The 22,938-nt window shown below is 39.3% G+C and overlaps 1 protein-coding gene across 9 annotated transcripts in view; it reads right to left on the bottom strand.

The window, feature by feature from the left end:
• Positions 1-10,893: 10,893 nt before the first annotated feature.
• Positions 10,894-22,938, bottom strand: part of tet3 (tet methylcytosine dioxygenase 3) — a 34,227-nt gene continuing 22,182 nt past the window's right edge. For 8 of the 9 annotated variants that reach the window (XM_017043177.2, XM_008335733.3, XM_008335735.3 and 5 more), the window contains 7 exons: positions 22,919-22,938; positions 21,850-22,058; positions 20,197-20,344; positions 19,761-19,850; positions 19,497-19,634; positions 18,634-18,982; positions 10,894-17,916 (listed from right to left, as the gene is read on the bottom strand). The exon at positions 22,919-22,938 is cut by the window's right edge and continues 65 nt beyond it. In XM_017043177.2, the coding sequence (XP_016898666.1) occupies positions 16,103-17,916; positions 18,634-18,982; positions 19,497-19,634; positions 19,761-19,850; positions 20,197-20,344; positions 21,850-22,058; positions 22,919-22,938 (2,768 nt within the window). In that variant the 3' untranslated portion in view covers positions 10,894-16,102. The remainder of the gene's footprint in view (positions 17,917-18,633; positions 18,983-19,496; positions 19,635-19,760; positions 19,851-20,196; positions 20,345-21,849; positions 22,059-22,918) is intronic. The other variant, XM_025053075.1, reaches the window with a different exon arrangement.

Below are 22,938 nucleotides of genomic sequence, written 5' to 3'. Positions count from 1 at the left end.
TGAATGAATGGTATGAGAACCCACCTAATGCATTTTTTATGTTTTGTTCTATTTTTTACTTTTATAATTAATGAAAAAAAGGTCCCCATACCAAGGTACGTACCGAACCATAAATTGTGTATACAGTTACACCCCTTATGTACTGTATATATATATGTATATGTATATACATATATATATATATTATGGCATGCCGTTCATGAAATTAATCTTTGAATATATATACAAAAAGTCTGAACATATATATACAGAAAGTCTGACTATATATAGAAAAATCCTGAATATATACACAGACATCTAAACTCTTTTGACCACAGTGCCTCAGAGCTACACCTGCTACCTACACCGGTAGACTTTTACATACACCCTAAAGTATAATCTGACATTTTCCAAATGTCAAAATAAAATCCTGCTGCAACCGGTCCAACTCTGTTACATTTCTGTGCTTTCAATCTGTTGATCTGCACCGTCCCTAGTTTCTCCCTTTACAAAGAAACTGTCAGCTTCTTCAAAAACAGCAGCTTCATTTGTTTCAAAAATAAAAGCCCTGTTGACTTTTACTGTGTGGAATATATTTTCCAGTCTTACAGAGAGATGATTAGCCAGTGATGCATTGTTACCAGTCTTACAATGACTGATGGAAATAAGAGAGATTGTCTAAAGGTTTATTATTATTATTATTATTATTATTATTATTATTATTATTTATTAGTTTATTATTATACCATTTTATATATATATATATATATATATATATATATATCCAAGCAACAAGACCCGTAGGGATTGGTAGAGTTGATCAGGCCAGCCAACTGTTGTTTTCTCTTTTTCTTTATGTTGTGGCAATCATAATAGGAGCTGATGCTTTACACAACTTACTTATAGCGCTGGTATTGACCTTTTTTCTCATCCTGGCGGAGCATAATAGTTCATGCCATGATCCCTTGTTATCTTGGATGTCTTTATTCTACTCTTGTGTGATAGCCATAAGGTGAGAGAGAAGGACTAAAAACCTGGGGCACTAGGTGTAATGAGTGAGTCTGATGAACAGCTGAGCACAGAGACCAGGTGAGCCTGACAAACATGGTACAGACAGCAGAGAACTACAGACAAGTTTGTGAGTAATCTTTCATAATCAATAATTATACTTTTTTGTACCAAAGAGCACTCTTTGAATATACTGTCATTAGAAAAAAATGTGAATCAGCAAAAATCTGTATCAGTAATTCACAACAACAACAACAACAAAAATCAGAAATCATAATTGGATGCATTTTTTCTTTTGTTTTCTTTACCTGAGAACTCATTATACAGTTTGTAAATGGACCATGTTGCCTTATTTAAACCGATGCGCTTTCTCATTTGTTTCTAAAGACATTTTTCCTGCATGTGAACACACTGTTTCACACTGACACCTCGCACCTTAAGGCTTAATGTCAAGACAGATTCTTGTTCACTCAGGAGAATTATCCCTCCCTCAGGATGCAACAAATGTCAGACACCATAAGACATTTATAGATCAAGTTACCAACCGACTGCCTAAAGCAGGAGATTTTAAATAATTATATACTGTATAAACGGCCTTTTAAAAAACTATAATATAAATAAAAACAGTTCCACAATTGAGTACCAGCCTTAACCTTAGTCTACAACAGACTATCCTACTACTGGTACAAGGACCACTATAAAGCAGTCACAACAGGACCTTTGTCCTAGAGAATGCACCGCCTTAAAAGGTCTTATAAAAAGATATCACAGATTCCCAAGGTCAACTATACAAAATAGAAAAACCACAAACAACTTGAAATCTCCAACAGTTTGCGGGGTTTACAGTATACAGAGAGGCAGCAAATACCTGATGAAAACCCACGCCCATGAACTCCAGTTAAGACTTTTAATTGAGCATAACTATTAAAATGATTAAATGTTAATAAACATCTTAACTTATATTTTTGAGAATGCGGTAAGTTGTCGAGAAGGTACTAGGTCTCCGCACATCTATGGGCCTTGAGGTTGTCAAGGCTGACATATGGAGAGGCTAGGAGAGATCCTCCTTTAAGCCTCAGACGGTCTCTGTGCGTCATGCTGTCTGTTTAATGATACTTGCGTTGCCTACTTCAAGAAAATGTTCCAAAGTAGGAAAAACCAAACAACCCTGGATGTTTTCTTCAGAGAAGCAATATAATCCTTCTCCTATGCTTAGTGGTAGTCCCTCGCTTGGTTGTATTTCCTTCGCTAGATTTCTCTCTCTCTCTCTCTCTCTCTCTCTTTCTATTATCTAAATCGATTCCTCACTCACAATCCTTCTCTTACGCTTAGTTGCCCAAACACTGTCTCCCTCACTGTCCCTCGCTGGGTTTTTTTTTACCCATTTTTATAAGAATATTATAAAATGTTTTATTAATTATAATTATTTTATATTATCAATATATTTGTTTATATCTATGTTTTTGATATTTAGATGGGGGGGTTAATAGTATATTTGTGGGGGGCTGTAACGAATAAATTGGTTTTTAGTTATTTATAATGTGGAAAATTCAATATAGATACAAGTGGATCGACCCATTAGTGCTTTTGTAGTACGGATTAAAGTCGTATCTACGGGCTCCACTGTACAGATTTCATATGATCTAGTGGGCCAAATATAATTACACTGCAGGCCAAATTTGGCCCTCTGGCCTGAATTTGACCCGTGTCCAAGATGAACACAATATGTTCCACAGAATAATTGATCCAGTATTCCAGTCGTTTAAAGACTTAAGAAACATCAGTCTAACAATATGAATAAAAATAAAAACCTTGTTGCTCCGGCCAAAAACAATTATCTCACAGAAGAGAACAGTGGAACATGACTATATTGTACTTCTCTGATAGTTCCTGTTGCTAGGGGAAAGGTCTTTTTTTGATAACTCTCTCATCCTTGGTAAACCTTATACACGAAATCAGGACCAGCTCACAAAATACGCAATCTGTTCCTTAAACAGATTACAATTTATTTTGTGTTTTTCCGAAGATTCTTACAAACACATGCCTGACATTTAACACACCCACATACATGTAGCATCAGTCTGTGCACATTATTAAAGTCAAGGTTAAGGTCATCATTAAGGTGTAACAAAAATGCCAGCCATTGATTGGATGGCAGCAGTTTATCATACTCAGTTAATGTCTGACTGGACATAAAGTTCACGCTGCACAAACGTAAGTGAAAGGTCCATCATCTAACACGTGTTTCCTGCCCAGCAGATGGTCCTGATCAATGTCCAAGAAAACAGGGAGCGCAGCCAACACTAACCCAGGAAAGACTTCCATCTGGTCTCTTACTTGTCCAATACAATGTGCAACAACCAGCATGTTTGCAGCCCTCTGACATGAGAAGGTCATTTCCACTAAGAATAATTCCTCCCCTGCTGGAGAGCGCTTGTGTATAAGGTGCAAATACAAAATGACATAAATGAAATGCTTTGTACTAAATACATCACTCACAAATTAGCGGTGAAATGCATTTAAGTTGTGCAAAATGGAACAAATACATTGCATTGGTATGTAAAAATATGAATAAAACCTGCAATTGAACCTGTCTATATTCCCTGAAGCCAGGAAGCATCGCTGAATGAAGGTCAAGTGAAGCGAGCATTACTAAAAGTAACAAAAGAAGAAGAATTTTCTGGGGGGTTTTTTTCCGAAATCATTTTCATCTTTTTCTTAAACAATCAATCCAGTATTGGTTGCCAAAGCTTTAAAATAGCAGAGGTTATTGAAGTGTCTTATTGTTCTTTAGTCACAAAATAATTGTGGAAATAAAATATATTTGACCAAATAAAAAACAAAAGACCCTCACACGACCATAGTAACTCTAAATTGTAATTTTGCATTTATTGATGTCAACATAAAAATATCATAAGTTTTTATAATTGAAGTTAAAACATAGTTTAGCATGAAATAGGTGAAAAAAATAAAATATATGTTTTATATATGTTTGTTCTGGACAACAAGGTTAACCAACGGAATATCCGTTTGACACTGTCAAATTTTTTTTTTTTTGGATAATGAACAGTAATTTTCTTTTCTATATATATGAACTTGTGTTTTGATTATAGCTGTTGTCATTTTTATTTTGATTAGACATAGTTTAAGACAATAGAGTTAAGTAGGTCGGATAAATAACTTTATTTTGTATCAGTTAGTGCATTTAAATCCTTTTGTATGGTTACATGGTATTTTAAATGAAAAAAATAATATGAAATCATTTACATGAATACTGTTATCAGCATTTAAGACAGTGATGTATTCAAATTGGGTCATTAATAAATAAAAGATAATAACCTAATTATGTTGGCATGCAATGGAAAGTGAAGTAGCTTGAAACAACACTTTTTTATTACAATAACCTAACTTGTTGGAAGAACTAAAATAAATTGCTGACCTAACTCAAACTTTTAAGGCAGCTCTCTGTTCTTGGTTAAAATTTTAGGTTGAAACAACTGGTTTGAATTAGTTTTTACAGTACAAGACCAAGATAAGAGTCATTCACATGAGGTAAAAATATATCAAGATAACAACGAAACTATAACAACTACAGCCCACAATGTCTAAAATGACTCATGACACATAAAAACACTAAATCATGTCAGACACGAGCCAAAGCACAGTAGAGGAGCGTCCTTAATGACTTGACAATGCTGTAAACCTTGGGTGGCCAATTATTTTGGCTCATTCGTGGTAAGTTTCCACAGTGACCACAATCAGGTCTGAAATGTGACTTGGAGAATGTTCACGTTAACTGATATGAATATAATGTAGCTATAAAGAGACCGAACCGTTGTTCCTATTTTTCAGTACCGAACCTCATGCATCAGCAGTACTATAGCAGAACCATACTGTAATAACAAGAATTTGGCATTTAAGTGAGCTCTAAGAGAGTTACACCTTTTGATGAACTAACCCTGAGGTCGATGCAAAATGTTTGTTTTTTTTTTACCTTACAGTATTTAACCCCTTTTGATTCTTGTTCAGAGCAAATTTAAAGCACAGCAAAAAATTGGGCAGCGGAGGCTTAGTGGTTAAAGAAGCGGACGTGGGTCTGCAAGGTTTTAGGTTCGAATTCATCAGCTGCCAAGTTACCATTGAGGTTATCTGAGCACGGCACTGTCCCCACACACAGCACACTGTGGTGATGGGTTAAAAGCAGAGATCACATTCAATTGTGTGTGCAGTGGAGTCACTAATGCGTCCTAACATGTCTGTCTTTTCTCCTTAGTGATTTTAACTGAAAATTAAGACAGGCAGAGACACTTTTTCAAAACTTTCCTCTCCACATTCAGATTTACTGAAAGCGGCTAGACATTTTTGTCTAGTCGCTTTTCCTCCTAAGGTACAAGAGCTGCTCCAGCTGTTGGAGCAGATGTGAAAAGACTGTAGAAAAACTGTAGAAAAAAGCGAGTCAGTTCTCAGAACTCATGCGGACGCACCGGAGGCTGAAGAGATGGAAAAAAATGACTCACCTCAATTGTTGTGAAATGATTTACCTGCCGTTGTAAAATAAGTCCGGTGCAAGTGTTGGAGGATAAAAGCAGCAGATGAAGTTGCCACAATTTTCTGGATCCTTCTTGATGTTTCTCTACACTTCTGAGAATGGAAACCAGCAGCAGCAGGTGCAACAGCAAGTGTAGCAGCAGTGTCAACAGCAGCAGCAGTAGCCTGCCTCCACCCAGTATAAAAAGGCATAATTTGCCCGATGACAGAATCTCCCGCTCCATCTATCATCACCAGGGACTCACTTAGGGACTATCAATAAGTTACCCACTGCCTGAGAAAAAGAAACTCTTGTAAAAAAAATGACTAAAGTAAAAAATAAAAATAAAAAATGTAATAGAAGTTTACATTAAATAAAATGTGGGAACTAAATTACAGTATGTAATGTCTCTGTCATTGGTGTGGAACCTCAGGGTTCACCTCCTGGGCAAGTTTGAATCCCAGTTAGGGTGGCTGGTACCTTCCAGTGGACTCACCACCTGCAGGAAGGGGGTTGTACGGTGCAGTGTGATTTGGGTGGCGGTCATGGAGACTGCTGCCCCCGCGACCCGGTAACAGATAAGCGGATGAAGCGAAGATGGATGAATGGATGGATAGTAATTTAAATTTAAATGAATGTCAGTAGAAGAAAAAAATCAAGAGAAATAAATAGTTGAGTCCTCATCAACTCCCAGTTGCTGCACCCTTCCTCTGCTCTTTTATTTAGTTTACAAAAGTATCAGATTACATATCATGTAGTGATGTGTCGTTCGCGAGTGATTCGTTCAAAATGAACGAATCTTTCATATGAGTCGTGACTCCCGAGTCATATGAAATATTCGTGACTTGTGACTATCGAGTCATATTAAATATTTATTGATATTGAACTCACGAATCACTCACAAATCACTCACTGCGAACCTATCACACTCTGCGAATAAATCACTCACTGCGAACAAATCACTCCCTGCGAACTAATCTTTCACTGTGAACTCATCTTTCACTACGATCTAATTACTCTGCAAACTAATCACTCTCTATGAACTAATCTTTCATTGCAAACGAATCACTGTGAACTAATCATTCTCTGTGAACTAATCTTTCGCCGTGAACTAATCTTTCGCCGTGAACTAATCTTTCGCTTCGTTCTCGCAGATTCATTTAATTTGTCACGTGACAGAGAGCTCGGGTCTCTTTTGCTCCCATTCATCTTCACATTGTGGTGTTTTTTTCTTGCTTAGCTTCTCACATGGTTTTAATTACTTATGGCATTTTTTGTACTTTGTAGACTTTGTCAGCGGAAGCAAACCATGTTGCCTTCAGTATTTAGTGTCGGAGAACCGCAGCCTTCTTTACAACGCCCACAATAGGGATAAAGCGCCACCTGCTGTGAAACGAATGAAATTAGTTCAAGATTCGTTCACGACTCGTTCATTTTACTGTTCGAGAGTCAAAGATTCGAATCAATAAAAAGAGTCGGTCTTCCCATCACTAATATCATTTGATCGTATGTGAGTATATGAATGGGTATGGAGTAAGAAGGTGGCTGTGAATGTGGGTGTGGCTGTGTCTGGTAATTTCTCCATCAGTCTTGAACACACTAGATTATAACATGAGAAGCAAACAGTTCCTTAAAGCAACAGTACAACATGAAGCAATGATAATAAATTAAATTCTTCCAACATTTCCCTCCTGTTTATCATTGATTAATGCCAAAATCTCTTATCCTGTGTTAAGATGTTGTAAATACATTTATTCAATCTTTACAATATATTCATTATATTAAGTTTCCATATCAATTTATACTGTTATTGAATGCTGTTATTGTGCTGTACTAAAAGGGAAAGTGTTGAAGACAGGTGTGCATGCTGATAGTTTACATCACAGGATGATATGAGCAACCCTGAATGGTACTGACTGTTACACTTGGAGATAGAGAAAGGACACAGAACCGGTCTGAAGTGGTTTCTTTGCCCAAATATGGAGACCATATCCATATATTATTTCAAAAGGTGTCAATCCTGTTTCAGCATTTGATGTGATTCTCATATAAAGTTTTACCATGTCTATGACTTTAGTCCATGATTGTTTTGTTTCTTCCATGCATTTTTTAAGTCTTAATTTCACTGTTCCATTTGTTCTTTCCACAAGCCCCGTACTTTGTGGATGATAAACACAATGTTTCCAGTTCTAAAAACTCCTCTCCTTCGGCCTCTACCACGATTTACATCTCTGTCTCTGTCTCCCTGATAAAACACTTCCTCATTACTTTCTGACTCTAAAAAAAGTACCTGCTGTAGCTTAAGCTTTTTTCTTATTTTTTGCTACTCTCTCAGCGTGATTTGCCCATGTTATAAAATCAGTAAGGGATTGGGTGGGCAAAGAAACATTATTCTTTTCTAACCAACCCTTAGTTTCTGGCAATAACCCTTGCAGTAACGCATTTTTCAGTTGTTGATGATAAGGGCCATTTTGATCTCCATCATCATTTATTCCACTGTTTTGTTTAAACACCATCTCCATTCTTGTGTGATAATCATCAAATAGTTCGTTGTCTCTTTGTCTAGGTTGGCTAATTTTAGTAAAAGTTGCTGTCCTTTTAAATGCAATATTAATTCTATGAAAACCCCCCCGTATTCTATTCTTTTAATTCTGCACTTTCAGGTTGAAGTGGTGTCGGAGGATATCCTGTCATTGGATTCCAATCACCTTTAACTCTAGCCCAGTCTTTACCTATTACTGCCTGAAAAACCTGCTGAATTTCAGCTCCATTCAGGCAGTAAGAATTAATTACCTGTTGCATATCTGCACAACATTGCTCTGGGTCCTGCTTATATGATGCAACGTCTGCGGTTGCTTTCATCACATCATCTTTTGTCCAGGTTCTATTTACTTTTATAGTGAGTGGTGCCTTTGGATCATTTGGATCTCGTGCAGGATCAGCCACTTGTATTATGGGAAAGGCGTCTGCAATGTTATCATCAAAATTTGGTATTTCTGTTGGAGATGGGCTTAAAACACGTCCTAATGATGTGCTCCAGTTTTGGTTCAGTGTTTTCTTTGATCTGGTATTTTCAGCTATTAAATTTGTAGGCTCTTGTTTTGGTTCGTCCACCAGTTTTAAATTTGGATACATAGGTTGGGAGGGAGGGGAGGGATTATCCGAAGGTGGAGTTGCTGTATCAGCACATGTTATATCTCCTTTTATCTCAGCATCATCTAAAAGTGGAGACGTTTTATCAGCACACTCTCGGTTCTTATGTATGTTTGATGCTATTGTTTCATTGTCCTCAGGTCTGACATACATAGTTTTGTTTTTTCTCTCGTTAGATTGTGGATTTTTGTTTTGACGCATTGCTTCTGTTTTTAGTTATTTTAGTTCTATTCCATTTTTTCTTGCACAATCTTGTTTAAGCCAACATTCAGCCGCACTCAGCACAAGCTTCTCTTTTTTTTTATTATTATCTTTTGCCTCTTTTTTATGGCAAGCACAAGGTCTTTGCAGTCTTCTTGGTTCAATTTTCCCTCAAAACCATACTTTTTTCCCCAATTATTTAAATGTTTACAGGACTCTGAATTGTACCTAAACATCCCCTGTTGACATGAGTTCTTCTAGGAACACTTGCACACAGACTATAAAGGAACTCAGTGGTATGTTGTTTTAAATTTGGACGCTTCCTTTAACCCTTCCTGTCTCTTCCTGTAACTGAATCAGAGACAGTGTTGGCATCCACTTACATTTTTCAGCCTCTGGTACATTTTTTTTATTATTCCAAGTAAGTCCCTCTCTCTGTTTTCAGAGATTTCGCAAAAAAATCGAAATGCTGACATCTTTCAATAAAACTTGTGCGCAGACACTCCTTACTGAACCTCTCTCCAGCCCTTCAGTGACTCAAACTGACTTTCTGGGTGGTCGCAATTTTCATTACAGTGTTGGGAGAGCAATCACTCTGCTGCCATAACAACAACATTTTCAAGGAGGTACACAGAGAAAATCAGCAACATAAATTAAACCAGTGACCAGCAGAAGAGGTTCACAGTAAGTGACCTGATCTGCACAGTGAGCACATATGGGCAATAACATGTTCCTTACCTCACTCAGCTCAACCTTTGTTTCCACTTTATCTTTAATCTGTGCCTTTGTTTTTTATGCAGGAATGTACTTTTCTCTTGTGCTTCACTGCTGCGCTGCACTGTGCTGCAGTTGTTTCTCTAACCAGGGACTCTTTAAGAGACTACAGAGAAGTGAGAGTGATGTTTTCTGATTTAAAAAATGCTTCTGTTAAATGGTGCTTAAACCAAGCCATCAGATTATTAGCACTGTGGTGTAACATAATCAGCATCACAATGTGGACCAGTGATTGTGTGTGGAACATCACGGCTATAGAAAATCCCTAATTTCACTAATTGGTCTGATAATTGCCATTTATTTACAAATAATGTGTCGCAGTTCATCTGTACAACAGTGACAGGTGGAATAGATATCACTTGATGGCAAAAGATGGGTTTTAAAAACTTGAATTGGAAGCTGTTGAAAAGATTTGTATCTTTTTTCGATTCCTGCTACTATATCAGCGACGTTGTGTTCAACAAAACAGGTTTTGTACCGAGTATGTCAACCATGAGTACAATGCAAATAGAAGAAGTAACTAGAAGTATATTGTTTTCATATATTTTTTGAGACATTTTTGTGTAATGGTGATTTTTCTTCTAATATAGTGACAGTAATTAGACGATAAAGGATTAGTAAATGTTCGGCTAAAGTGCAAGAAAACAAAAAGTTTCTTTCAAAATAGTTTTGAAAAAATTCAATCAACAACCAACAAATAAACACAACAGTGAACCAGTAAAGTTAAGCTTAACTAAAATTAAATTAAAAATTAAAAAACTAAATACACACCAATGACAGAGACATTGCCTCTGGGCCAAAGCACCACTTAAACTAAAACATTTTAATGTTTAAAGATTGGATTAAAAAATCCGGGGAGGAAGGGAGCGAAAGTAGAACCGCGATGTAGAGAGGGACCACTGTAAGGTGGTTATCACGTAATAACGTAAAACTTATAACGAAATAACATAAACCTTATCACGTAATTACGTGAAACTGAGCCATTTTTTTCTCAGTGTGGCAGCAATACGCTTCCGTATGTTCCTGCTGTTGCTTTGTTTTTGTGTTCCTGAGTTAGGTTGAAGAAATTCCTGCCCTTTGTTTAATTTCTGCAAGTGTATTTATGTTTTGGACCCTATGAATAAACGTTCTGATGTTGATCCTTGTCTCATGCTGCACTGCTATGAAATGCACTGTCTGTTTCCTGAGTCCTGTAAACGTAACGGATGCGAATGTCGTTCAAGCTGATTTGAAAAAAGACAAAGGCCGTGTTCATTTCAATGTTTTTATTTATCGCGCAACGTAAAACAATATTGTGGGTTTTCACCACGTACACTATGTATTCACATAATACACCATACAGTTACAAAGAGAGAGACTGAACAAAAAAACAAAAACAAAAAAACCCAAAAAAAAAACAAAACAAAAAACCCCAAAAAGAACACTTTTATACATACTGCATCCTCGACGTGAAAAATAGAGAACCTTGAAGAATCCCCGAAACTCCCAACCAAATGTAGCTGCCAGTTGTGTTTCCTTTTCTTGTATTTCTTTCTTTAAAAGGCTCACAGTCCAGGCTCACATTTTAAATTTGGAACGTTATAACTTATGTTACATTAGTTCTACAGTTGGGGCTTTTTGGATAACTTTGTTTTGTGAGTGACAGACAAAATCTAAAGTATAAAGTGGGGGTTGGAGGAAAGGAAGTGCATATCAGGAGGAGGGTGAAGGCGGTATACAATCACTATCAGTGTGTGTGTTGTTCAAACATCTGTTAACATGAACATAAAACATACCAGATGTGTGTTTTCAGATTAACAGTCTTTATAATAACTACTAAATATAGCTCATCCTATTTGAACTCACTTCAAGTATAATGTAAGAAAAGTTTTTAAAGAGTGTATCTAGCTGTTTGAGCACCCCCACACTTTGGGCGAGATGAGTTTGAAAAAAAAAAAGAAGCAAATTTTTAGCGTTAGAACAAAATCAGCACCAGGCAGTTTGCCTCTCCAAGAAACTGCTCTCATTAAAAATTTACTTTACTTAACATTCAAGGAGCACCGAAAACATTTGTAATTTTTTTTTCTTTTTTTCTGAATGTCTTATTTCACACACAGTGAATGCAAGAAACAGCAAAGTAGTAGCACCAGCTTACTAAAAACTCTGTTTTAATTAACAACTGTGAAGTCTCTAGCACTTAGTAAGCGTGTGTGTACAATGGTTATGTATGTAATTAAAGGAGCCAGGTTTTCAGCTGCTGCACCAATTTAACCATTCATCACAATGAGTGTAATTATTACTTCAACTGTTTAGCTCACCGAGGTTGACATGATTTGATTCACACTACTGCAGGAACCATGGTGTCAGGGTTGGTCACACAGGTTGGTTAGAAGTCTGATCTAATGAGTGATCTGGCTAAAAAAAGATTAGTAATTAGTAAGATCACAGCCTTCAGCCCTTTCACTCTAGCACAAATGAAGCGACTTCGCTAATATTCCGAACATGTCACTTTAAAAGGGTGACTGTAATAAGAATAACCCTTTGGCTGTACACCGTGTTGCTTGAAAAGGAAAAGAACATTATCTGGTTTGAAAGGACAGACCACTCAAATCTAAAACACTGCAACTTTGCATCAAGGGTAAAAAAAAAAGGTAAAAATGACTTCAACAGCACTTTACGCTGATAACCACCAGCATGGCCAGACTTTACACATTTTCACCAACAATCGCAATGAAGTACATGACAGTAGTCGCCCACATCTGGTATGCAGTAAGACGGCCACATTGATAGTGTGTGTGTATAGAAGAGGGATGTTAACTCAATCCTGTTTTTCAACCTAGGCTTTAGGTGCAAAACCACTCATTGCCAAAAGAGGGCACTAAGGCTAAAAACTAAAACTAAAACATTTTGCCAAACCTTATGAAAAAGTCAAATTACTACACAAGTGACTAAATAAAAACTGTTTAGGTTGTAAAACAGTAACCCCATTTTTTGGGTTGCTAATAGAAACTAATAGAACAATTCCAATGCCAATTCCAAAAATGCCAATATTCTACTGCTTTGAAATAGTTGTACATTACCACTTATACTGATTCCGCTATATGGACTGTTGACATGTATCATACTGACGGTCTGCACATATGTCCTGTGAAAGTCGTCAATGTTTTTGTGGAGGTTTTTGGTCGAAGTCTCAAATCAGTGGGGCACATGACTATAACTTGTCTGTAAATCTAGAGTGTAGGTCAGTACATGTTACTACATGCTGACATTGGGGTACAGTACTTAAGAAAGTCAAACAGCAGTGTTTCTAAACACACATTTACACACAACACACAGGTCTGCCTGTTGTCTACTGTTGTTTAGGGGTGTAATGAGCTTTTACATAACCCTGCCCCCTCCCCGACCCTCATGTCATTCCAGGTCTAGTTTTTATCCTTACCAGATAAATAATCTTACCTAAATAATTTTAATATTTACATTTTCATCTCTCTCTTGAGAAAATAAAAAAAACAAACAAACAAAAACAAACCTAAACTTCAAGTTGTCAATATTCGGCTCTTTCTCTTTTTTTATCATTAAAATCAAGATTGAAAGTGCTTTTATAAATCTTTTTCTTCTGTATATACAATTTGTATTAGCTATATAAAAACATGAAAAAAAAACCCCAAAACATTAAAGACAATCATCATTATCATCTACACATAATAATAAATAAGAGGTTTAAAACCAAACAAACAAAAAGAAGAAAGCAGGTTAAAACAAGTGAGGAGATCTTAGAGAACACAAAGGGACAAACGCATGATTCTCTGCCCTCAGTAGCAAGTGTGAGGTTGTGACCAGTGTCTCTACAGCGTGAGGTAAAGAGCTGGAGACCCAGCAGAACAGGGTCTTTCACAGATGACCAGGGTCCTTACCAAAGACTGTATGTAAGAAATGGAAATATAGTAGTATAGTAATTAGTGACGTTCCATTCAACAGACCACCAGTGTCCTGTCAGTCTGGGTCTGAAGATTATCAGGATGATTCTCATTCCACAAAAACACACACTCTATAGTACATAGACTCAACTGCTTGTTCCAGGGCTTCATATAATATCAATATCAATTAGATCTGGTCCATAAACCATGAAAAAGTAAACAGAAGATAAATGTTTATTGTTCGTTTGAACCTCAGACTTTATCAAACATTTCCTCTAAATTGGATCAGACGAAACGAAATAAAGTTGTCTGATTTTTTTCCCCCGTCAGATTTCCATTTATGGGGAGCTCAATTTAAAACCAGCAGGTTTTTACAGATTGGGATCTGGGCTTTCTACCTCCATTTCTTATATATGATCTACAGTGTTGACCCATAATAACCACAGAGCATCCAGTCCGTGTCGAGTTCTGACAGCCGCTCAAGTTTTTGATTAATTAGGTTAGTCAAATTCTCTCTCTTTGGTTTGTCTCTCACTCACTCTCTCTCTGCCCATGTGTTCTGTTAATCTTTCTCACACACATACACAGAGACACACAGTAATGGATTCTTGTACTTGATGAATTGGTGACCTAGAGGCTGCAGTGATTGTTCACTTTTTACTTTCAGGACTGTTGTTCTCTCTGAGTCGAGGACAGCATGAACGACTGTGCTTTCTCTGCCCTGTACAGTGTTCTTTTGTCATGAGTAAGACAAAAACAATGTTGCCGCGATGAGCTGCAGTGAGACTACAAAAGGAACCAGGCTTAGGCCCAAGGTCAAGAGCTGCACTCACTCTGATTGGCTGGTTCTGTGAAGACATGGTGCCTGCAGAAGGCCAACATCTACCTCTGCTTTCAAAATGATGACAGCACCAGGCAGAGAGGAAGAAGTCGACCTTGGTGGAGAAATCAAGTGTTGTAGGAGAGCACCAGAGTGTGTCCAGAAGCACTGACAAGAGCTGCTATCCCAACACTGTTTTCTTCTGTTCTGAGCCAGCATTAGACTGCGAGGGGTCTGTCCAGAGACTGGGATCGTGTTTGTGCCTCAGTGGGACAAAAAAAAAAAAAAAAAAAAAAAAAACCAGCTTCACCTTAAGCTGCTTTGCTGGACGGTCAGCAAAAAGAGTGTGAGACTCCCCTCTGCTGGCCATAGTTAGTCAAGGCAGCAAGGCAAGGCTCATCTTGCTACTGAGTGGAGCTCAAGTGCTTGTACTGTATGTTTTGTAATGGCAGCCCACTAGAGTTTACACTGACAAGTACCCACACCTATTTGAACGCGATAGGAAGAAAAATAGTGCCACCTGTTGTATCTGTGTGATAAAATGCTTAGCTGGCTCAAAAGGCTTTTGCAAACAGTATGACTTATTGTTTTCTTTCTGTGAAAAACGATGCATTAGTAAAACATTTACTTTGCATGTTACAAAGTGTCCTAATCATACCCCTCAAAATGCAAAATGTGAGCCAGATCAGAGCTAAAGCACCAGAACGAAGTACAGCATCAAGTGCTATGAACAAGGATGGAATGATAATCGATTAGAGCTGAACGACAAGCACCTTTTAAAAGCTGGAGGGTGCAGATAATGAAGAGGAGACATCAGCTACAGACAAGAACAGCACCAATGTTTTTGTTGGGTTGGGAATTCAGTGCCTTTAGTGACATTTTAAAAAAGGTGGTTTGTGCCACCATTATTTCACCAATATATACAACATACTGTAAGTTTTGTGGCTGTATCTGACCATTTGGTCCACAGTATGTATAATAATTAAAGCAGCGGAACTGTTAAAGTGCCAATATTATGTCCTGACAATTGCCAAACATTGGAAAATTAACCAAATCAATTATTTTAGAATCCAATATAAATCTGAAAGTGTCAAAAATGTCTTTCTGAAATGACAATAGAAAGGCAATATTATGTTTAGTATTAATTTAAATTGCTGTCTTGCAAGTGGGGTGATAACTCCTCCTCTTATAAAACTGTTAAGGAAAACAAGACAAAAATAACAGGGTAAGCATTTTCCAGACATGGAAAAATAAATCGTTTGAGTCTGACTGATTCAGACTGATTGCTTTAAAAAAAAAAAAAAGAAAAATTATTTTAAAGCAACTAAAAAAAAAAAACATCATTAATAACATTAATGAAAACAGCAATAATAAAAACAAACATGTCTTCATTATAATAATACCTGTAATACCAACATTGACAGTAACAATATCAATCATATTAATATTGATAATAATAGCAATAATTAGAACCATTAAACTTCTATAAACAAGAAAAAAAGTTATGGAGTTCCTCTTGAGGGAAGAGAGAGGAAAAGCACCACAAGCAGTTGGTCTGAAGCCCAAACCACTGCCTGACATGAGGTAAAACAACAAAGATACCCCCCCCCCCCATTTATGTTTGTAGAGAGGGGACACGATGGAGAGATGCCAGACTGTGAGAAATTGGAGAGCCTTCACTCTCTCAGCCCTTCACTGCACCACTGTGTAGCTGTGAGTCAGTCAGTCTGCGTCTGTCTGACCTTACGCATTGCAGCTGTAGGGCCCAGTGAGGTGGGTAAAGGCATAGGGACACATTGTAACCATGGAGGTGGTGTGTAATGTGGGCGCTAACCGTGTCACTGGCCCCTCTCTCTTTTCTTTAGATTGTCCAGGTCCTGGACTAGCACCTGCTGTGGTAGCTCCCCACTTGCGTTTCTTGCTGAGGGCTTTGATTTCTTCCTGGGAAAGGCCAAGGAGAGCTGCTTCCTGCTGCCGCTGCTGCGCTCGCTCTGCCAGGATCTTCATTTTGGCCTCCCACAGAGCCAGACCGTGCATGGGCTGGTTGAGGTTTTTATGTTGGTAAAAGACCAGTGAGATGCGTGTGGGGTGAGAGCGATCAGGCCTTTTGAGTGGTGTGGTGGCGTGGAGTTCGCGACGGGCACATTCGATTAGTATTGAACCATGAGCTGGTGCTACAGCGACTCCCCCAATATTAGGATCGAGGAAGTTGTGCTCGCTGTCAGAAAACACCTCGTCATCGTCTCCTCGACCTTTGGTGCACTCCACGTCAACGTCAGCCGGTCTTGTCTCCCAGCATGCTTGATCTGACTGCTGCAGGGCATCAGGGAAGAGGCGGCCCTCAGGTGCAGGAGACGGAGTGCTGCCTGCCACTGAACCTCCACATGACTTCCAGGCCTTCTCCTGCAGGCCCAGTGGAGTGGAACACCGGCTCTCCCCAGTCTTGGACCATATTTTGTCGGGGTAAACTCCAGCGGGGTTGATGTGCTTCATACCAGGGCTGTACGCAGCAGGGCCCATAGCCCATGGATTGGGTTGAGGACTAGGTGCAGGACTGGGCCATTGGCGGGGTGTCACTGGTCCTGGCGTTCTTGGCTGTGGTGTAACTGAGCCTGAGTGAGAATTCACAGGTTGCGGTGTACCGGGGGTATTTGGACGTGGCGTCACGGGACGTGGGGAGCCTTGGTACATGCTACCTGGGAGCGGTGTGCCTGGGTGTGGGGCCGGAGATGGAGATGAAGGTACCTGAAGAGATGGTGATGGGGCTGGAGAAGCCCTGGTGTTGGAACCAGGGTGGGACGTCCACTGCTGGGGGAAAGGAGACTGCTGCTGCCTCTGCTGCTGAATATGCTGGATTTGGTGGAACTGCTGTTTATCCAGGTTTAACGTTGACACTTCATTACTCTGTTTATGGTTGTGATGGCTGTCCCAGTTTGTGGAACCAATACTTCCATTGATCTTCTGCCCTGGCCAGGTATCAGGCTGCAGGTTGCCTAGTGTGTTTGAGCCAGCTCGAATTGGCAATGCCCCTTCATACACTGGCACATCCATGGGCTCCTGTTTGATTATAGGGGTGCCTCTGTTGGACGTCTCAGAGGAGACTGAAGATGGACGGGTCTGGCTGTAATCTGCAGATTGGCCGTAGGAGCTGGGATTTGGTTGGTTTGTTTGCTCTGGTTTGCCAGGATAATGCTGATGTAGTTGGGACTGAAGGCTCCGAATATCAGGCTTCATTTCTTCCTGGACACCCTTACTACCAGCTTTGGCCTTAGAGGAGTGTCGACCCTCGTAGGTCCTCTGCTTATGGGGAAAAAGTGCATTGGGGGCGTAGTTGTAGTAGCCATAGTGCATTGTTGAAAGATTGGAAGGTGGATGGTAGCCATTAACTGGATCTGGAGCAGAGGGCTGGCCAGTGTGGGGAAGGCCTCCCCTTGCATAGTAGGCAGGATGTGGATACATGTTGTTGAAAGGGTCTGCTGCCTGCACAGGGTAACCGTCCTGTGATCCATTGAAGGGTTCCTTTTTGACAGCGGGCTTCATCTCCTGTTTAATAACTGCTGCAACAGAAGAAAGTCAAATTAGAGACTGCACCTCTCAAATAACGTAAAAGACATTTCATTGTTAGCTAGCATTATTAGACACAACCAAAGATTTTCATAGCGAAATACTAAAAGGTAAATAAATGTCTTATATCTGAAATTTTCTCTCGTTTCTGAATAGTTAGGAAGTAGTGATGAGTTAATTAGATTATGGGTTTTTTTTCACTAACATAAATGCTGATTTTAAGGGAGGATAATAACTACAGATAAACTGGTTTAAATTAGAAAACATTGTACTCTTTTAACAGTAGAAAAAAAATTGAAGATGCTGAGAAAAATCATGGAAGTAGAGGAAAGGAAAGTGAAGGAAATGTGACCTCTGCCTTTAACCCATCACCAAAGTGAACAGTGGTCAGCTTTAAGGACCAGGGAGCAGTGAGTGGGGACGGTGTCATGCTCAGAGCACCTCAGTGGTAACTTGGCAGATGGTGGACTTGAACCTGACAAGTCCACTTCCTTAACCACTAAGCCACTACTGCCCCAGTGGAAGAGAAAGCATAAGCACAGAGAGCATGGAACCACAACGGCAAATCCTATAGACTGTTTCACCTGTATTAAGTGAACAAATGTTATAACTTGCATTAACATTTTCCGGGAACCGGGAAATGTCATTCGTGTCCAGTAATATGTCCTACAGTCTGGACACAAATACACAAGAACAACACCCTAACCCACCTCCATTGCCTCCGGGCTGTGGTGAACCGCAGACCTCAGTCTTCACAACTGTTTTTTCTGGAGTCTCCCCTGTCTGCTGCAGGAGTTTATTTTTCTTCTTTTCAGAGGCAGCTTTCTTGGCCTCTAGCCGGCGCTGTCGGCAAGACTTGGCAGGCTCAGGCAGCGTCCGAACTTCCCGACGGAAAGCTTGAAGAACCTGGATAGCTCCTGTCTGCATCTTGAGTTTTTGATTCTCCTCACTGCCAAACTCATCAGTTCTTGCGATCTTGTACAGAGGCAGGACGTGAAGCTGCTCGTCGTCAGGGATCACACCCACGTGACGATTATCCTCCTTCGTCAAAGTACACACCTAAAGAAGAAAAGATGTGATGAAATTTAAATTAAATGTTTAAAACAAACACAGAAAACATCTTCTTTCGGCTGTTCCCTTCAGGGGACGCCACATTGGAGCAGATTTGTATCATCTGCTTTTTTACAATATCCACAAATCTCCTCTGAGCTCTTCCTCTTCTTTTTCCTGGCAACTCCATCTCCACCATCCTTCATTCAATATAGTTACTATCTCTCCTTAACACATGTCAAAACCATCTCCATCTCCAACTGCACCTGCTCCTGTTGACCTTCATTTATTCCTGCCAATCATAAGTCCTTGAAAAATTATTAAAATTTCAACCAAACAAATGTGATGTACTTGGAACAAGTATCGGTATTGGACATTGATACATCTATCGAGATTAGAAACCTTAACATTCTAAGCTTCAGATCTCACCTGTTTTCTAGGGCAGAGCTCCTTTAATAATAAATCTAAATATGCTCGAAATGAGCCCCCAAACACACATTAAAGATCACAAGAGAGACTTTACCACTGTGCAGCCATTATGAAGGTTGTGCTGGTCTTTATGAGCGTGGGCACAGAAGTCCATGCATGCAGTGACTCCAGAGAACGGCCGTCCTTCCTTTAAACCAAGCCTGCAATCTGGAGCTTTGGCTTCTGACACACACTGAAGGAAACAGCAAAATACAGGAGAAAATGATGTGTCAAAATATCCTGTGAGCGAACATCACAACCCAGTACAATCCAAAATTTCAAGTAGTGTCTTGAGTAGTCATCTGCCAGTGAAACAAACCTGATTAGTGTATGCCTGCGGGGCCAACTGTTTGTACAAAGGAGCCACCATGGTTGCCAAATTTTGAAAGTTATCCCTGAGTTTCTCCTCCTGAAGAAAAAAGGAAGAAAATATCCTTATATCAGAACCCAACCACCAAGCTTCTTATTAGCTGGTGACGTCAACGCATTATTTAACCCTTGTAAAGTCCTTTGGACCCAATATGTCTTTGTGTATGTGTGTGTGTGTGTGCGTGCATGAGTATGCCTGCGTATGCATGTTCCTGTACTGTGTACTGGAACATACTGCGTACAAGTTGTGCCAACGTTTCCTCATATTCATTAATACCCATATTCTGGGACAAAATGAAAATCATTGCAAGGACAAACGGTGTGTATAAAAATGTGAAGGATCGCACAAGGGTTAACTCATATCATTATAAAAGTAGAACAGGTACCTCTTCAGGGTGCTCTCCTTGAAGTTTGAACTTGCGTGGCATTTTACTTCGAGCGTACTTGCAGCCGTTGAAGTACATGCTCCAGGAGCAGCCAAAGGAGAAGGAAGCGCCACAGCTCTCATCTTTGCCTTGACATGCACAAGTGCGACTGCAGGGGGAGACAGTGAGTATAATTGAAATGGTGTGTGGCTAATAAGCATGGACACATCTTACATGTGTTACTGAAGCCAAATATCAGGATATCTGAAGCTTAGAGCACATTTTCATAGATTTATAGTCTCTTTTAATCACAGAAACAAGTAGTAGAATCTGGAGCAGGGGAGGAAAGTATTTGTAAAAACAACATGTTGTTCTTTTGTATGTTTATGTTATACACAATATATAATAAATATGTGCCAAAAAGCATTTTAATGAACTATTAAAGCAATTTGACACCTTCTTTGGGGCAAGGCTTGTGACAGCTCCTCTGCTTTTAATCAACAAAATAAAAAATGCAGATACAGGTCATAATTATGGTTATGTTAGCTGTAAGTGCTCAATACACACAGACAATGTTTTCCAAGTGGCACGTACTGCCCACACTTTTTTAGTGCTGGAACATAATATTTGTATTGTCAAATAGTCTTTCATTTGATTCAAACTTAAAGAGTTTTCAAATAAAAACACTCAACTCAAAACCTTAAAAACAGAACTGGCAGTGGCAGTGTGATTTTGATTTGATGATGTAATTTACACTTTTCAGGACAGCATATATTCTGCACAAAATTGCAGTGCAGGAAAACAATTGGACCAGTTTTCTCTGAACCAGTGCTCCCAAATCTGCCTTTTTTCATTGACTTTGTCTTTTTCAACTCAAAACCAGCCCTGGGTTGTTTGTTTCTTTATGTCGTCCAGCTATGACTCTCCACGGTGTATCCCACCCTCGCCCACTGACAGCTGAGGTTAGCTCCATCTTTCTGAATAAATCAATAAATGAATGAATGGTAGGAGTAAAAGTAACCAATGTAGTTCTACTCAAGCTACATTATTATTTGTCTGCATAGTCCTGGGATAAAAGAACAGTGACATTTTTGTTATTGTGTTCCTGCAATAAATTTCCTAAACTCAGAGAAAACCATGATCAACAGGAATGTTCTGGCATTTGCACATGCTGCCTTTCAGCAACAACAAGCAGAAATGAAAGTCAGCAGAGTTAGGATGTTGGTGTTCCTTCTTGTGTCCCTCACCTGCTCTCTTCTTTAAGGATCACCACAGTGGATAAACTGCATGTGGGGATTTGGCACTAACTTACACTAGATGTCACTCCTTACACAACCCTCGCAATTAATCCAGGGTTATATTCAGCACAAAACTTTTGGACCTCTCAGGGTAGACATAACTGGCACTACACCCAGTGACACTTTGGCATGAAGACTGGTAGCCTGGTATCAAACCTTCTACCTTTTTTGTCACCCACGTTTTTCCTCACATAAGAAAAACTCATGATTGCAACATTCAGAGAACATCTCTTTTCCCCAACAAAATCTGATAAAATATATGAACAAATACTTAGGTGCATACTAACACATAACATGCTTGAAAACTTTAATAGAATTCTGTGCAGCTTTCTAGTTTATCCTTATATTGAAAAATAAAACTTGAAAACAGACTCACTCATCGTTCAGGCCACAACGGCGGCTGGTGGGGTTGCCATATCTGGTGAGGGTGTCACTTAGCTCCCTGTACAGCTTGTCAGCCAGGAGTCTGGGAACACCTTCCCAGGCCATGATGAGGATGATGATGACGGCGTTGTCACAGTGATGACCTTGACGCTGACGCACCAGGCAAAGAAGCTTCTCTGTCTCATTTTTACGACGAATCACCTGAATGGAAAGAAAACTTTAGGTTATTTCAGCCTTTTTCTCTTTAAAACATTAGCTAAACAGAATGTAAAGCATTATCTGCTTCTGCTTTAAGACAATTTTAGTCACATTTATTTGACCATACCTTTCATTATGAAACACACTTAAGGGTATTCTGTATATATGTGTTGTAGTATGATAAAACTCTATTTCTCCTCCTCCTCTCCTGTCTGTTACTACCTTCAGTATTTACAAATCCTCCATCTCAACCTAACAATCACCTCTTCTACTGTTACACCAATCCGCTTGCTGTCCTCCTTCTCTTCGTCCCTGAATCTTTTTGGGGGTGTCCTTCATTACATCACATTTGACAGTTCCATCTTCAATATCCTCAGTTCACTATCTGTCCTTAGCTTATGTCCAAGCCAGCCCTACCTTCATAACAAGGTCATAACACTGCATTTAAATCTCAGTGTAGGTGAAAGAGCAGAATATAAATACAGCATTTCCTCAAAAAGTCCAAACTCGCATACTGTACATAGGTACCTCGTCACTCAGTCAAATGAAAGAAAAGGAAGAGAATGTAGCACAATCCAATGTATGGTACAGCTGGTGAATGTAAAGAAAGCCGCCTTCGTATCGTGCAGTAGGACAACGTTTTAGTCCCTCTGCACTCCAAACTAGTTGGTGAGTTTTAATGCCGTAGGGTGGAATGACAGGCAGTGTAAAATACCACAGCTATCACGACTGTATTCTTCTTTAAACATTACCTCATAATACCCTGACATCATTGTAAATACTGTCAGGTGCAGCCCTCCTCTGCATGCCATTAGATTTCTGCAGACTTGGTCAACTGCCAGCTGTGATGTAATGCAACTCACCCATTTAGCGATAGGACATC

Source organism: Cynoglossus semilaevis, chromosome Z (assembly GCF_000523025.1).
Source record: "Cynoglossus semilaevis isolate Cse_v1.0 chromosome Z, Cse_v1.0, whole genome shotgun sequence".
Classification (NCBI taxonomy): Eukaryota; Metazoa; Chordata; class Actinopteri; order Pleuronectiformes; family Cynoglossidae; genus Cynoglossus; species Cynoglossus semilaevis.
Note: the sequence above shows the minus strand (reverse complement) of the source record. Positions and strands in the feature narration are given on the sequence as shown.